Source organism: Anarhichas minor, unplaced genomic scaffold, assembly GCF_050575085.1.
Source record: "Anarhichas minor isolate MPS153535 unplaced genomic scaffold, ASM5057508v1 ptg000065l, whole genome shotgun sequence".
NCBI lineage: Eukaryota > Metazoa > Chordata > Actinopteri > Perciformes > Anarhichadidae > Anarhichas > Anarhichas minor.
This window is the reverse complement of record NW_027466511.1, coordinates 165,445-180,469: the sequence shown is the minus strand read 5'-3', so window position 1 is coordinate 180,469 and position 15,025 is coordinate 165,445. Positions and strand designations below refer to the sequence as shown.

The 15,025-nt window shown below is 42.8% G+C and overlaps 1 protein-coding gene across 2 annotated transcripts; it reads left to right on the top strand.

Annotated features, from left to right (window-relative positions):
* The first annotated feature begins 508 nt into the window (after positions 1 to 508).
* a1cf (apobec1 complementation factor) lies at positions 509 to 10,567 on the top strand. 2 transcript variants are annotated; one of them, XM_076078345.1, is made up of 12 exons: positions 509 to 610; positions 846 to 980; positions 1,057 to 1,187; positions 1,663 to 1,901; positions 2,571 to 2,735; positions 4,053 to 4,150; positions 4,250 to 4,387; positions 5,141 to 5,285; positions 6,449 to 6,672; positions 7,273 to 7,409; positions 7,711 to 7,865; positions 10,413 to 10,567. In XM_076078345.1, the coding sequence occupies exons 1-12, from the start codon at positions 509 to 511 to the stop codon at positions 10,565 to 10,567; spliced, it is 1,824 nt and encodes a 607-aa protein (XP_075934460.1). The 2 variants fall into 2 exon arrangements, with proteins under 2 accessions (XP_075934460.1, XP_075934459.1); XM_076078344.1 differs by having other exon boundaries at positions 6,425 to 6,672.
* The last annotated feature ends 4,458 nt before the right edge of the window (positions 10,568 to 15,025 follow it).

The window sequence follows — 15,025 nt, the reverse complement described above, 5'->3', positions numbered from 1 at the left end:
ATAAGAATACGCAATAATGTAACTTTACAATCATAACAACAGAACATCGTAATGGAACAACTTGAAGTAACAACATCATATGACAATATAATGGAATAACGGAACGGAACAACGTGACTGAACAGCATGATGAACAACTTAATGTTACAATCGTAACAAGGGAACAACGTAACCAGACAGTGTCTTAATAGCTGGAGTTTAACTACACTTTAACAACACTAACAGTGTAAATCCTGCCATCATTAACAAGAGGGTTCATCCTCTTAGGAGCATGAACATGATCCCAACATTTCACCACAATCTGCCCGTCACATATTTCATTGTTGTGAAGTAGAACTCTGACTGACTGACAGCTGACTGACCACCTCGAAATGTTGTGTGCACTACAAAGGTTCAGAGACGGATTTACAGTTTCGTAGGACACCGAAAATAACATGTTTTTATTCTGTTGTTTTCCAGCGAGCACCCCTAATTTCCCTGATTTACATATCGCTGTCAATCACACCCAATGGAATCCAATCAGAAAGCAGGCGGGGACGGACTGGCGGGGACGCAGAAGGAGGCCGCGCTGAGGGCGCTAATGCAACGCACAGGATACCAACTGCAGCAGGTAGGAAACTGAAATGTCTGGACTTGATTGAGCTTCGAACACAATATACTGTATTTGTGTGTGTGCTGCAAACGTCATGTGTGGAATACCCATAAATAAAAGTGCAAAATAAAGAAGATTCTTAAGTGCAGATGCTGGTTTAGTTAACTAAACAACATGACCCGTGGTCCTCAGATGGACTCTGCTTTACATTTCTATAATCGTCACTGTGTTTTTATTCTGATCTCTGTTTCAGGAGAACGGTCAGCGGCGGTATGGCGGCCCACCGCCCGGCTGGGATGGACCGCCGCCAGAGAGAGGCAGCGAGATCTTTGTGGGGAAACTCCCGAGAGATCTGTTTGAAGACGAACTGGTTCCTCTGTGTGAGAAGGTGATGACTGTTTCTACTTTACAAACATGTCGTTTGAATCAGCATGCAGTTCTCACAGCTCTGTTCCCGTCTCCAGTACGGTACAATCTACGAGGTGAGGATGATGATGGACTTTAGCGGGAACAACAGAGGTTACGCCTTTGTCACCTTCGGCACTAAACAGGAGGCCAAAGCAGCCATGAAGCAGCTCAACAACTTCGAGATCAGGTCCGGGTTTGTTTCCTAACACCTCCGCCACTCTGGAGACCGACCTTTAAATGCATCGTCATCGTAGACTGATTACAGGCTGCTGATCCTTCTTCAAAGAAATACTAACGAGCTTTAACTAGCAGTATCGCTGCAGTAACGTAGATCAGCCAAACAAGCACCAAGTAACACCATAGCCACCACACAAGTTCTCTAGCAACCAACCTGAACACTCTGAGCACCAAGTAACACCATAGCCACCACACAAGTCCTCTAGTAACAGCCTGAACACTCTGATCATCATCACACAGATACAACACCTCAATATGTTAGTAATCATCAAGCTTCTACCTGACAACACAAATCCTCTCACAAGCACCTGAAACACAGACGACCCTCCAGTCTGAACACCTTGGACCTCGGCTGACTGATGCTTCTTAAGGACTCGTTGTCCGACTTGTTGTTCGACTCTTGTGCTCGTCTTCCTTTCCTACAGAAACGGCCGCCTCCTCGGAGTTTGTGCCAGCGTCGACAACTGCCGCTTGTTTGTCGGCGGGATTCCCAAAACGAAGAAGCGCGAGGAGATCCTGTCTGAGATGAGGAAGGTCACCGACGGGGTGGTGGACGTCATCGTGTACCCGAGCGCCGCCGACAAAACCAAGAACCGAGGCTTCGCCTTCGTCGAGTACGAGAGCCACCGAGCGGCCGCCATGGCCCGCCGGAAACTGCTGCCAGGTCGAAACCAAACGTCACATTTAAGTCACGAATGAATTAGTTTAGAGCAGCGACTGAAACGGAGAGTCAGGGATCCTCTGAGAAGCTGACTCAGCTGAATGCTAACATCAACATTCTGCTTATTAGCAGCTAAAACCATCTTAGCGCAGCATGCTAACATCTGCTACTCAAAACACTGATTGAATGTCTTTCTGCAAGTTTTTGGTAATAAACAAAGTATTGGACACATTAACATGTTGACCCGATGATGACAAGTATCAATAAAGTTATTACAGTTCCTCCTGACCGATGAACCGAATGTAAGCACATCCAGTGTTGAAGTGATTGATTTAAAACGACCTGACTGAGGACAAAAGGCTTTTAAATCACTTCTTTTTAATTCTTTATTGTATTATTGGTCATTTGATTTCATTATTTTTTTATTTATACGTTTTGTATTTATTTTATTCCTTAGTTTGTTTGTCTGTTTTATTAGTGTTTAATTATTATTATTATTATTATTATTATTATCTTGCTCTGTTGAGCTTCCTGTTGTTTTAGTGCTTTGTCTGTCAAAGCACTTTGTAAACTCAGTTTTTAAAATTATTATAACTTTAAAAACAAGACTTAAAGTGAATCTGAAGTCACATTAATAAAGCCTCAAAGTGAACCCACCGTCTGGTGTCTCAGGTCGTATCCAGCTGTGGGGTCACGCCATCGCCGTGGACTGGGCGGAGCCTGAGGTGGAGGTGGACGAGGATACCATGGCAACGGTCAAGATCCTGTACGTCCGGAACCTGATGCTGCAGACCAGCGAGGAGACCATCGAGAAGGAGTTCAGCAGCCTCAGGCCAGGTACTGCAGAGCACAGAACCACAGAGACTCAGATATACTTTAGGACTTTCTGCAGGTTATTATCTGGGCATCCTTCCGTCCATGTAACAGAGGACAGTGTAGAGACGGGTTCCACACACAACAGGGTCTCAGAACCAGAACTGAACCTGTGACATTGCAGTAATGTGACGGCTATCGATTGTTTTTAAGAGATTTAATGACTCGGGATGGGAAGTGAAGACAGAGAACGATGTGATAATTATTTGTGAGGATTGGACCCAAACACAGATGAACTGGTGCCGAGGCAGCAGGACGAGTTCTTAACTTACAATCTAAATAAAGCAGCAGGTCCACAGGTGGGGGGGGGGCAGGAAACACAGGAGGACAGGAAGTTATCTGAAACCACAGTCAAGGTGAGTATTTCAAAATGAAACAGGAAACACTAAACCAAAAGGAATGACCCAACAAGGCAGGGTGGCGTCCCACAAGGTTCTATCTCAGGACATCTGAGATTTTTGTTTTGTCACTTTTAAGTCTTTTCACTTTGTGTTTGCTGATTCTATCAATATGATTTTTATCATGTACAGATTTCCTCTTATTGTTAATACAATTTAGGAATTAGTGAATGTTGCAGGTGGTTTCATCTTAATAAAATGAATATATAATATCAATATTTAAAGTCAAAACTTCATAACTTTAGAAGGACGGGGTTATGCTATAAAAATAAAAAAAACATGCTCATTTTATTTTAACAACACTGGATCAAACCTCAAAGTGAACTAATATCTTGATGATCTTTATATTGTTTGAGCTGATATATAATGCATTAATAATCTCATAATCTAATAATCTCATAATCTAATAATCTAATAGTCTAATAATCTAATAGTCTAATAATCTAATCCTAATTCTCAGGAGGAGTTTGTTGCGTCTGTCTTTCAGTCATCAGTTATGAGTTTATATTTAAATATTTATCCTCACCACCTTCTTATAGACATGAATAGTTTTCTCCTCAGATATCATGAACATTGAGAGAATAGTTAAAACATCAAAATGTATCTTCTTTATTTGATCTTTACATGATACAATCATCTGATTTGATGGACTCCTTTATTTATTTTGTGTTTCTTATTGTCATTTATTTTCCTTTTGTTGACTAAATGATGCTGTATTTAGAGTGTTTAAACCACATGAAACTGGTATGAATGTGAACAGAACAGAATGTTAACAGGTATTTAACCTGTGATCCTCCAGGCTGAGCGTTGCGGATCCAGAAGGCTGAATGAAGTCAGAATAAAGGTTCAGAAGCGGATCTTTTAGGACTTTGTTGTGTTGCAGGCGCTGTGGAGCGAGTGAAGAAGATCAGAGACTACGCCTTCGTCCATTTCACTCAGAGAGAGGACGCCGTCACCGCCATGAACGCCCTCAACGGGAAGGTCAGAGTTCACACGTAGTAATGGAGTATTTCAGTGTGGTACCAGTACTTTAACTTAAGTAGAGGATCTGAAGACAGTACTTCGTCCTCCTCCCTCCAGTTGGTGGACGGCTCTCCTATCGAGGTGACGTTGGCCAAGCCGGTGGACAAGGACAGCTACGTCCGCTACACCAGAGGGACGGGAGGACGTGGAACGTCTCTGCTGCAGACCGACTACGCCGCCTACACTCTGGGACAGGTAGGACCCTGAACGCATCACGACACCAGGTCCATGTGAGTCCTGCAGGAGGAGTCCTGGTGCACCGTGTTGGTGATCTCAGAGAACAGGAAGGGGAAGACCTCAGCTGTACTTTCATTATGACGGAGGAAGCAAGAACATTCACAGCTGAGTGGTTTAGGTTCAGTGAAACAAACAAACGGGACCTTCATTCAGGAGACAGCAGTTTGTGTCCCGTGTAGTTTAAAACGGTTACAAACTGTTTAAAACTGCGACCATAATGCAGGAGAATCCTTCAGAATGTAGTTGCGGTAACATAGCGTGCACTGTAACCAGCGCCGAAGAGCTGCTGCATCTCTGTTTAGTGTTGATTGTGTTGCGTTGATAATAATAATAATAATACATTTTTATGATTAGGACGTTGAAGGACTTTGACACAATGAGTTCCAACTCTCAGCTACGATGAACTTCTTCTTTTATTCATTATCCTGTTGTGATATAAAGTCTGTAGTTCTGAAGTATTAACTCGTTGGCCTGATGATGGTGCTAAATGAAAATAATAATAATAATAATACAGGGTTATATAATCGTATTATAATAATTCATTATAGATCTATTATAATTAATGAATACAATTATAATGAATAATATAGTTAATAAGTAATTAATAAAAGTATAATTATAATTGATTATAAATTAAATTCATTATAATATTTAATACGGTTCATCCTCTGACATCCAACGTTGAGATGTGTTCTCCTCCTCGTCCTCCAGGTGTACGACCCCTCAGCGGCGTACCTCGGTCCGCCCGTGTTCTACGCCCCCCAGGCCTACGCCGCCATACCAGGTCAGTTCCGCTTCCCGGCGGCCAAAGCTCACGTCGGAGGTCGAGGTCTGATCAGGACGCCGTCGGTCAGAGGTGAGGACGCAGTGAATCCTCAACAGGAGAAACCGAACGAGAGCTTTCTGCTCTGGCTGGAGGTTAAATAAGTAACAGCGTTAGCTAAAGGGGGCCAGCTGAGGACTGTCTTTAGTCGCTACATTATTTAAATGAAGCACAATGAACCAGATCCCACAAAGTCTAAAGTGAAGTTTTCAGAAAGCAAATTTAAACGTCAGCGTCCTCTCCGGGTGCTCCAATGTTTTATTCTCCAGGTTTGACATTATAAACTTTATAATTTACTGTTTTACAACTTCATTCTTAAACAAACAAACTCAAAGTCAGGAGTTAAACATCGAGAGAAGAAAACTGCTGCTGTCAGATGAAAACTCCAAAACACAAATATTAAAAATAACAGCCTGGTCTCCTAAAAATGATCAATTACACTCAGAGGGAAACGTAATTCTACCGGATTGCTTTTGTTTTTGACGCATCACAAATAAGTTTCTAAAGGAAGTCCATGAAGGGACGAGGTCCAGCTGACGGATGAGTCACACAAACAGGACTTTCACCCAGGAGACAGCTGTTAGTGTCCCGTTTGACTTCAACTACATCCATATCTTAAATAACGTGACAAACTAACCTTTTTAAGCCAAACCGTGATGTTTTACAAAGTAGTTTTGTTGCGTTTTAAAACTTCTTTCAACTATTTCAAACTGTTTCAAACTTTAAAAAACTGTTGAAATTGATTCAAACTGCAACCGTAACCCAGCAGGAAGTACATTTCCCTCAAAACCTGGTTACCAATGCAGTTCAGTCGTATGTGAAGGTCGTTGTCAGGAGACACGGTTGAAATGTGAGAACTGAAAAGTCAGTTCATCAGCAATCTGATTCTCAGCATCTGAACCATCGAATCAAGAATCAAACATAAAGAGTCTGTTGGTTTGCCTGAATGTTGTATCAAACACGATCCACTGAATCAAGAGAACCTCATGTTGATCACCATGAAATCAGAATGTTTGTAAAGTGAGCGTTGGACGGTGAATCATCAGAGGAGTCTTCCTCAGTGAGGAAGCAGGACACATGTACTGTTGTCATGACTGATAATTGTCTGATTCTTCTTCCCGGTTGATTTCCGGTGATTTGATTGATTTCACTGCCTTTTCGATCTCCTGTAGAAATTTACATGACTGTACCTGTAGGGGCTGCGGGGGTGCGGGGGCTGGGCGGGCGGGGATACCTGGCCTACGCCGCCGGGGTCGGAGTCATGGGCGGATCTGGCGGCGTAGGCGGCGCCTCCTACGGCCTGAAGGCGGACAAGCAGGCGGAGGAGAAGCTGTACGACCTGCTGCCGGGCATGGAGCTCACCCCCATGAACCCTGCCGCCATGAGCCTGAAGGCCGCCGCCATCAAACCTGCAACACAGGTAACAGAACACACCTGAGGATGGTTGCTGCTCTGCTGCAGCTCACAGAATAATGTGGACCAGCAGCAGCAGGTCTTCTGAAGTTCTCACCTTCAGCACGAGACCAGTGGACAGTAGCTCACTGTTTAGGAAGAGGAGTAGTGGTACTTCGTCAGGAGTAGTGGTACTTTGTCAGGAGTAGTGGTACTTCATCAGGAGTAGTGGTACTTTGTCAGGAGTAGTGGTACTTCATCAGGAGTAGTGGTACTTTGTCAGGAGTAGTGGTACTTCATCAGGAGTAGTGGTACTTTGTCAGGAGTAGTGGTACTTCATCAGGAGATCCCGCTGCAGGTATTATGTTTTGAAGTTGTTTCGTTGACTGTGATGAAGTGAATCCAAACTCTGGAAGGTTCCAGTGAAGGCGGTCGGCCATGTTCAGTCAGTGTTTGTAGAAGTCTCTACTTTGTGTTCTTAAAGGATGAACCTGAAAGACGCCTGAATGTGTCGTACCACCATGATTATTTACACCAGTCTGAACTCTGTCTGTCTGTCTCTCTACCCGTCTGTCTCTCTACCCGTCTGTCTCTCTACCCGTCTGTCTGTCTGTCTGTCTGTCTCCAGGTTCTGGAGGAGCTGTGTCAGAAGAATAACTGGGGTCAGCCCATCTATCAGCTCCACTCTGCCATCGGTCCGGACCAGAGACAACTCTTCCTCTACAAGATCACCATCCCAGCTCTGGCTACCCAGTACCCCAACGTGTAAGAACACTACTGCTAATGCCATGGGTGTCTCATGTCACTGTGTTCTTGGAGGAGGAGGAGTCATCAGAGGGATATTTAGTTGGTTGTAATCTGTAGCTAAACCACTAGATGGCACCAGATCTGACACACTGTTCCTTTTAGAGTTTTGAAAGTTGTTTCGCACATATGAGGTGTTTTTCTTTGATGCAGAACCGTAGAACAAGCTTCAGTTCACAGTGACTTTCCCATGATACACTGATATAAACAAACACAAAAGGATCATCCAGCTTCATCTCACATTGATTGTGTCTCTCTGCAGACATCCCTTCACGCCTGCTAAGCTGTGTGCAGCCGTAGAAGAAGCTAAAGTGCATGCGGCCGAGCACACTCTGCAGACGCTCGGCTTGCAGACGGAGGGCGCCGCCGACGTCGGCTGTGCTGCTGCCGCCGCCGTGGCCTCGGTAGCCTTCCCAGGTATGTGAAGGTCCGTACCCAAAGCCAACTAACTCTCCCCTTAACCAAACCACTAACAGACAAACAGACACCATGCAGGACCAGGACCAGAAGTAGAACCAAAGACAACTTGAAGCTTACACTTCTAACTGGTTTACATACTGGTGGTCCTAACAGCACAGCGAGCTCTTGCTCCGCAGCTTCCAGGTCATCAGTCAGGTTTTAGATGATCTCCGACTCTAAGTGACATCAGTAAACTGCCAGGAACGTTATGATGTTTGAACAATAACCAACGAGTTTGTGACACATTGATTGATCATAAATCATTTAGATCAAGATCATGTCAGTGAGTGAGGGTGAAGTCATACATTAACAATTCATTTTCAATTGAATTTATTTTGTAAAGCCCAAAATCACAAGGGGAAGAACCAAAGTTATTAATGTGCATTAATGAGATATGAATCCATACAGAAGGAGAGAGAGAAGAGGAGAGGAGGAGAGAGGAGCTTAGTGTAACTATAAACCTGAACCAGCCCTAACTATGAACCTGAACCAGCCCTAACTATAAACCTGAACCAGCCCTAACTATGAACCTGAGCCAGCCCTAACTATAAACCTGAACCAGCCCTAACTATGAACCTGAGCCAGCCCTAACTATAAACCTGAACCAGCCCTAACTATGAACCTGAACCAGTCCTAACTATAAACCTGAACCAGCCCTAACTATAAACCTGAACCAGCCCTAACTATGAACCTGAACCAGTCCTAACTATAAACCTGAACCAGCCCTAACTATGAACCTGAACCAGTCCTAACTATAAACCTGAACCAGTCCTAACTATAAACCTGAACCAGCCCTAACTATAAACCTGAACCAGCCCTAACTATGAACCTGAACCAGCCCTAACTATGAACCTGAACCAGCCCTAACTATAAACCTGAGCCAGTCCTAACTATAAACCTGAACCAGCCCCAACTATAAACCTGAGCCAGTCCTAACTATAAACCTGAACCAGCCCTAACTATAAACCTGAGCCAGCCCTAACTATAAACCTGAACCAGCCCTAACTATAAACCTGAACCAGCCCTAACTATAAACCTGAGCCAGTCCTAACTATAAACCTGAGCCAGTCCTAACTATAAACCTGAACCAGCCCCAACTATAAACCTGAGCCAGCCCTAACTATAAACCTGAACCAGCCCTAACTATAAACCTGAGCCAGCCCTAACTATAAACCTGAACCAGCCCTAACTATAAACCTGAACCAGCCCTAACTATAAACCTGAGCCAGCCCTAACTACAAACCTGAACCAGCCCTAACTATAAACCTGAACCAGCCCTAACTATAAACCTGAACCAGCCCTAACTACAAACCTGAGCCAGCCCTAACTATAAACCTGAGTCAGCCCTAACTATAAACCTGAACCAGCCCTAACTATAAACCTGAGTCAGCCCTAACTATAAACCTGAACCAGCCCTAACTATAAACCTAAACCAGCCCTAACTATAAACCTGAGTCAGCCCTAACTATAAACCTGAGTCAGCCCTAACTATAAACCTGAGCCAGCCCCAACTATAAACCTGAGTCAGCCCTAACTATAAACCTGAACCAGCCCCAGCTATAAACCTGCTACTAATAACCCTACGTTGTCCTCCGAGTATGATACTAATATATTACATTACTATTACTAGTACCACTGCTACAGTACACAGTACTCCTACTGCCCATTTGTCTACTTTGGCTCCTAATACTACTCCTTGCACTGTTACTACTACAGCTAATTCTATGGCTTTTCCACTGCTTCTCCTTTAACTACTGCGGCAGTATCTACGGCTACTAAAAGTACTACTACTACTACTACTACTGCTGACTAAATTTAAATTCTTAGTTTTTTCTTCTTTCATCGTGATCGAGTGTTTTTCGTGGTATAAAAGGTGACGATATGTCAGATTTGTGTGTCAATCAGCTAAATGTGGAGTTCTACTGCCCTCTAGTGGCCAATAAGAGAAGTATTTACTGCAGCATCATACTGAACATACATGAAAAACAAACACACACACAGACTTACTTAGTAATGACCTGTGAACATTTACACTACAGTTTTTATACAGCTGTTATACTGATACTTCTCACATCTCAGACTCCAGATGTTGTATTTACTTGTGAAATAGTTTGTGTCACATGACAGCATCCTGTAGAATGAGTTTGATTATTGATCAGTAAATATTGATTGAAAAGGTTTAAACTGTGATTAGTTCAGCTGATGTTCCAACAGTAAGTCTAGACTAACATTCTGTTTCTACTGTGAAGTCAGAAGAAGAGCTTTGACAAAGTTAACTGCAGCTTGTTTTAGGATGCTTTTATTGTGAAACTCTTGACACTGAAACAGGAAGCTGTTTCCTCTCATTGTATTGAGCTGATGCTCTGAGGATTTGTCTCTTTGAACAGAGTTTAGTTAGAACATCGACTGAACTACAGAACATCTGTTAGTGAAGAGACTCGGAGCTCTGACTACGTGACTCCAAACATAACGGCGTATTGATTCTGGCCTCGTCTCTCTCTCCAGGTTACGCTCTGGCGAGCCCGGCAGCGTCGGCGGTGGCGTCCCAGCTGAAGCAGGCCGTGTCCCTGGGTCAGGACCTGACGGCCTACACCACCTACGAGGGATACCCGGCCTTCGCTGTGGCGACGCGTCACACCGACGGATACGGCGTTTTCTAAAAAGGAGAGAAAACATCTCACAGCTCGAGACGCGTTCACACCAAACTGCTTTATTCTCCAAACAAGAGTTTCAGAAACAGACCTGACCTGATCAGCTCCATCAGGACTCAGAAACTAAAGCAGAATAGTGGGAATGCACCTTTATTAAGACAAATCCACCGTGGACTCTGTTTTGGACTCGCCGGTCGCCCAGAAACATGATTTCTCACCCGTTAAATCTTCTTTCTTTCTTCATATTATCTATCATATCTGAATTATGCGTACGTACATATCTGGGATTGATTAAGTAGCTGGATTGTGATTGGCTGTCGGTTAAGACTCTTGTTTGCATGTTTTTATGTTTATATTGAGTATTCAAAAACTCAATCAGCGAAATAGATTTAGTTCTTCTCTGCTTTGTTGTAACCGTAGCTATTTTCTCTAAGATAACTGGGATTTGTAGTTCTTTTCAATGTCTTTCAACTGGAAACTACCTTTTGACCATTTCAGCGTTTTTTTCCTGTCTGTACATTACAACTGAAATTTGTCGGATTTAAAAATTGAAACTCCGTTTTAGTCACTGAGGCACTCTGGACTTTGTAGTTCTACAAACTGTGACGATGTAGTTTTTAGATTGTGGCGTCATGAGCTTCTTGTCCCTCATCGGGTTTTCTGCCGTCCTGTGAGGTGCTCAACGTGCACTGAGAGACAGAAGCTTCTTTACGACTTATGAATGAAACTAATGAATTCTAATCAGCGTTTAAAGAAACTCCTGAATGTAAAACTCAGAGCAGGAACATCAGCTTCAGGTCGCCTCGGTTCTTCGGGGAGTTTCACTTGTTGATATTTCTGCATGTTTCAGTATTTTCACATCGTGTGTCGTCTGTTCCACTGAACAAAAGATCAGCTGTGACCCTAAAACTCAGAACATAGAACCTCCAGATTATCTTCATAGTTGTCAACGAATCTTATGACATTTTAGGAAATGTTTATTTTTCATGCATTGTTCTACAAACATCCAGCAATACGAGCGGTCAGAGCGTCTGTGGAAACCTCTGCAGAGTTAAGGTTGAAATAACTCCAGAAGTTACGTGATAATTAAATCAACGTTGACTTCTGGTTTCACTCGGGACACAAACAGATCCTTCAGCCGTGGACACGCCGAAGCAGAGACAGTATTAAAGTGTGTGAAGCACTTAGAACTTATTTTTATACCAGGAATAAATATCCAGACGCTATTTTGTATAGAGTTATTGTGCATTCTCTAATGTGAAAGTGAATCAACGTTAATCTGTGATGAACAGAGAGAATTGTGGGTATTCTGGAGGAGTTTCATATGAAAGGAAACTGCTTTGATGAATTGTGATGTTTCATGATCCGTAATCTGACAGAAATAAAGAGACTAACAGAAATCTGAAGAAGCAGCGGCTCCACGGTGTCCCGATTATTTCACTACATTTTATATAAATATTATAAATGTTTTCACCCTCACAGGTGAGCTGTAGCACTACAACACAGTGATTCTGAAGCATGAATGTATCATTGATTATCATCCTCCTGTTTGATGATAGTGATGACTTTACAGCGAAGATGCTTCGCAGAAACGTGAAACGTCAGCTGGGTGAGAGCTGCTCCACCCGAGAACCTCTCCGATAAAACTGCGCTTTATATTTCTCATTGTCTGGTGAAACTCGGGCACCGACAGCAGACGTGAGTGGAAACGAGGCTCAATGATGAGCTGCAGGAAACAGAAAGCTCCAGACGTGAACCTACAGTTTGATGCGTCCGGTTACAGGAGGACAGGGTTCTGGTTCAGGGTTCTGGTTTGATCAGCAGGGTTGATCTTTGTCTGTTTGTCCCCGACCACATGACAATATAATCACGAAGGAACCTGAACCTTTGATACAAACATGCTGTTATGTGAAGTAATGAAAACAAAAGGAAGTCCCACCCCCAACCTCAGCTAACATACAGCGACATGAACTCAACTCTAGCCGTCTGATGACTGAACATATTCAGTTACACAGTCTCAGCTCGTCAGATAGTCACGAACTTTAATCTGTTTGTTTCATGCCGAGTGACAAATGCTCCTTTTTTTCGTGTCATTTGGCACGACTTCTTTTCTGGGAAGACATTATTTTAAAAAGAATGAACGTTAGGTCTAGACAACAAAACGCAAACACATCAGAGTCTTCATGAGACGCTCAGAGAAACTGTCGCAGTTTAAAGAGAGAGGCAGTCAAACAAACAGGACTTTCACCAGCAGACCGCTGTTCATGTCCCGTGTGAAACCAAATCAATGTTGACTTATTTCATTGTATTTTTGTTCACAGCTTCCTGACTTTATAACGACAGTTATGTAACAAACGATCTCATTTTAACCCAAACAAAGATCTTTTCCGAACACTAACCAAGTAGTTCTGTAAACCTAAAAAGTAAGTAAACCTAAAGTAGAAACTTGAGACGCCTCCCTGACTCGTCCCACACTGACACCAGTTTGGAGCGTCGGGCCGCCGACCAAGCGTCAGTATTTGACGAGGTGGGAGGGAGAACGTGTCAGAAGACAAACTGTTAAAAGAGAAAGTTAAATTCAAACTTGTTCCAGCAGGTTTCAGTCGTCCTCCTCCTCCTGGCTCCGCTGTTGATCAGCTGCTACGATCTCATCCAACCACCGGACTGCAGCGACATCCATCGGCAGGACGACAGCCGCCCCAGTGGAGTGTACACCATCTATCCCATGAGGTCCACCAGACCCACTACAGCTCTTATGTTCCTGAAACTGATCAACAGCACACTAAAACCAGCTGATGGTTTTAAAGTTTGTTACCATCTCAGAAGGGCTCATAATCTTTAAATGGAAACACATTGATAGAATCTGATGAAGTGTAAATCACAGCAGTAACTGCTGAAACCATTTTAAAAGAGGAACATGAAGTATAAAACCATGTTTCAGTCCAGGACAGTTAGTAGTTTGGTGGAGGTTTGAAACGCTGATGTGAATCATTATCTGCTGTACGGTGACAATAAACGAGAAGCTGAGCAGAAAGCTGATGTGATGTCTTCACTCTGTCTCCTTGTGTCCGAATTCTGGACTCACAAACACTAGCGTCTGGAGATTTATTGATTCACTAATTAGAAAACAAACTACAAAAGAGAAATGAAATATTCCAGCTAAATAACGCTGTTCTCTGCTCAAACACTCCAGCAAATAAATCAGAGTGAAGACAAAAGAAATAAACTTCATGAAAGTTTCTTGGCTCCACATTTATCAAGATCTCTCTGTAGAATCAGAACGGTAACGTTACACTCGTTAGTGGTTAAAAATGGCAAAATAAAACTATATGCAGATAAAACAAATCAATCAGCTGACTAGTGAATCCAATCAGATCTCTCTGCTTCATCTTCATCTTCAGAGAACCAGAACAAACAAATGTTTAAACCATAAAAGACTTGAACATCATCTGAAAACTGGGAACATGAAGGTTCATATGAGATGCAGCTCAGCAGTGTGTCACATGTTTTTAGTCAAGTCTGTAATAAACATTGTGGTTTCGTTAGATTACAACATTATAATGGAAGTAGATGATCCTCATCTTCATGCTGTTATGTCACATGAGTTGTTTCAGCACATTTTGTGTTGAATACCATTTGTTACACAGATTTGGTGTCATTTCTGACCACCTGAAGATTAATAAAATGATCAACAAACCCTCCAAAATACATTTAGACAACAAGACACCGAGGAACACCACAGAAGAAGTCATGCTGTGATTTGTTATCAAAAACCTTTGAAATTTGAAAATTTCAGCAAGAATGGCATTTTTCGGCCATTGGATGCTCTCTTGCTCAAACATGCCTTCTTGTCAATAAACCTACTAAAGCCATACATCCTCTGAATGTCCTCGGCCTCTAGTTTATGGTTGTAGAGTTTCATGAGATGTGATTATCCTGCAGGTCACACCAGGTCATTTTATACACTCGCTATGCAAAATGCAAGAATGAGGAATAACATCATAAAGCATAAAAACAACGGGCCTCATTGGATCCACAATTCAAACTAAATCTATAAAAATCATGACTGTCTAGTTCAGAAATATTCAAAAACACCATTTACATTTTAGAATAGTTGAAAATAACACTTTTATACTGAATGCAAAAAGCTGCATGTGATTATAACAAAGTGGGCGAGTCTTCAGACAGTGATGTGTCTGTCAGAGCTCAGAAGAAAAGCAGAGAGAATAGATGGGAAAGGGCCATGACCGATCAGTGTCCCTAAAATAGAGAAGAACTGGTCCATTGTTCTGTATTTCAGAGTTCTGTCCTCAGTGACCACAGAAGATGCGGTCCTTCTGGCCTCTCGGTAGCTGCCTGGTGTCTCTATTGTCCCCTCTATTGTCCTCCAGCAGAATCTCTGGTGTCCTCCAGCAGAATCTCTGGTGTCCTCCAACAGAATCTCTGGTGTCCTCCAACAGAATCTCT

Coding starts and splice junctions, on each gene's coding strand:
- a1cf (XM_076078344.1), top strand. CDS start 509: ATGGAATCCAATCAGAAAGCAGGCGGGGACGGACTGGCGGGGACGCAG. Junction 981..1,056: donor TGGTTCCTCTGTGTGAGAAG/GTGATGACTGTT, acceptor TCCCGTCTCCAG/TACGGTACAATCTACGAGGT. Junction 7,866..10,412: donor GGCCTCGGTAGCCTTCCCAG/GTATGTGAAGGT, acceptor CTCTCTCTCCAG/GTTACGCTCTGGCGAGCCCG.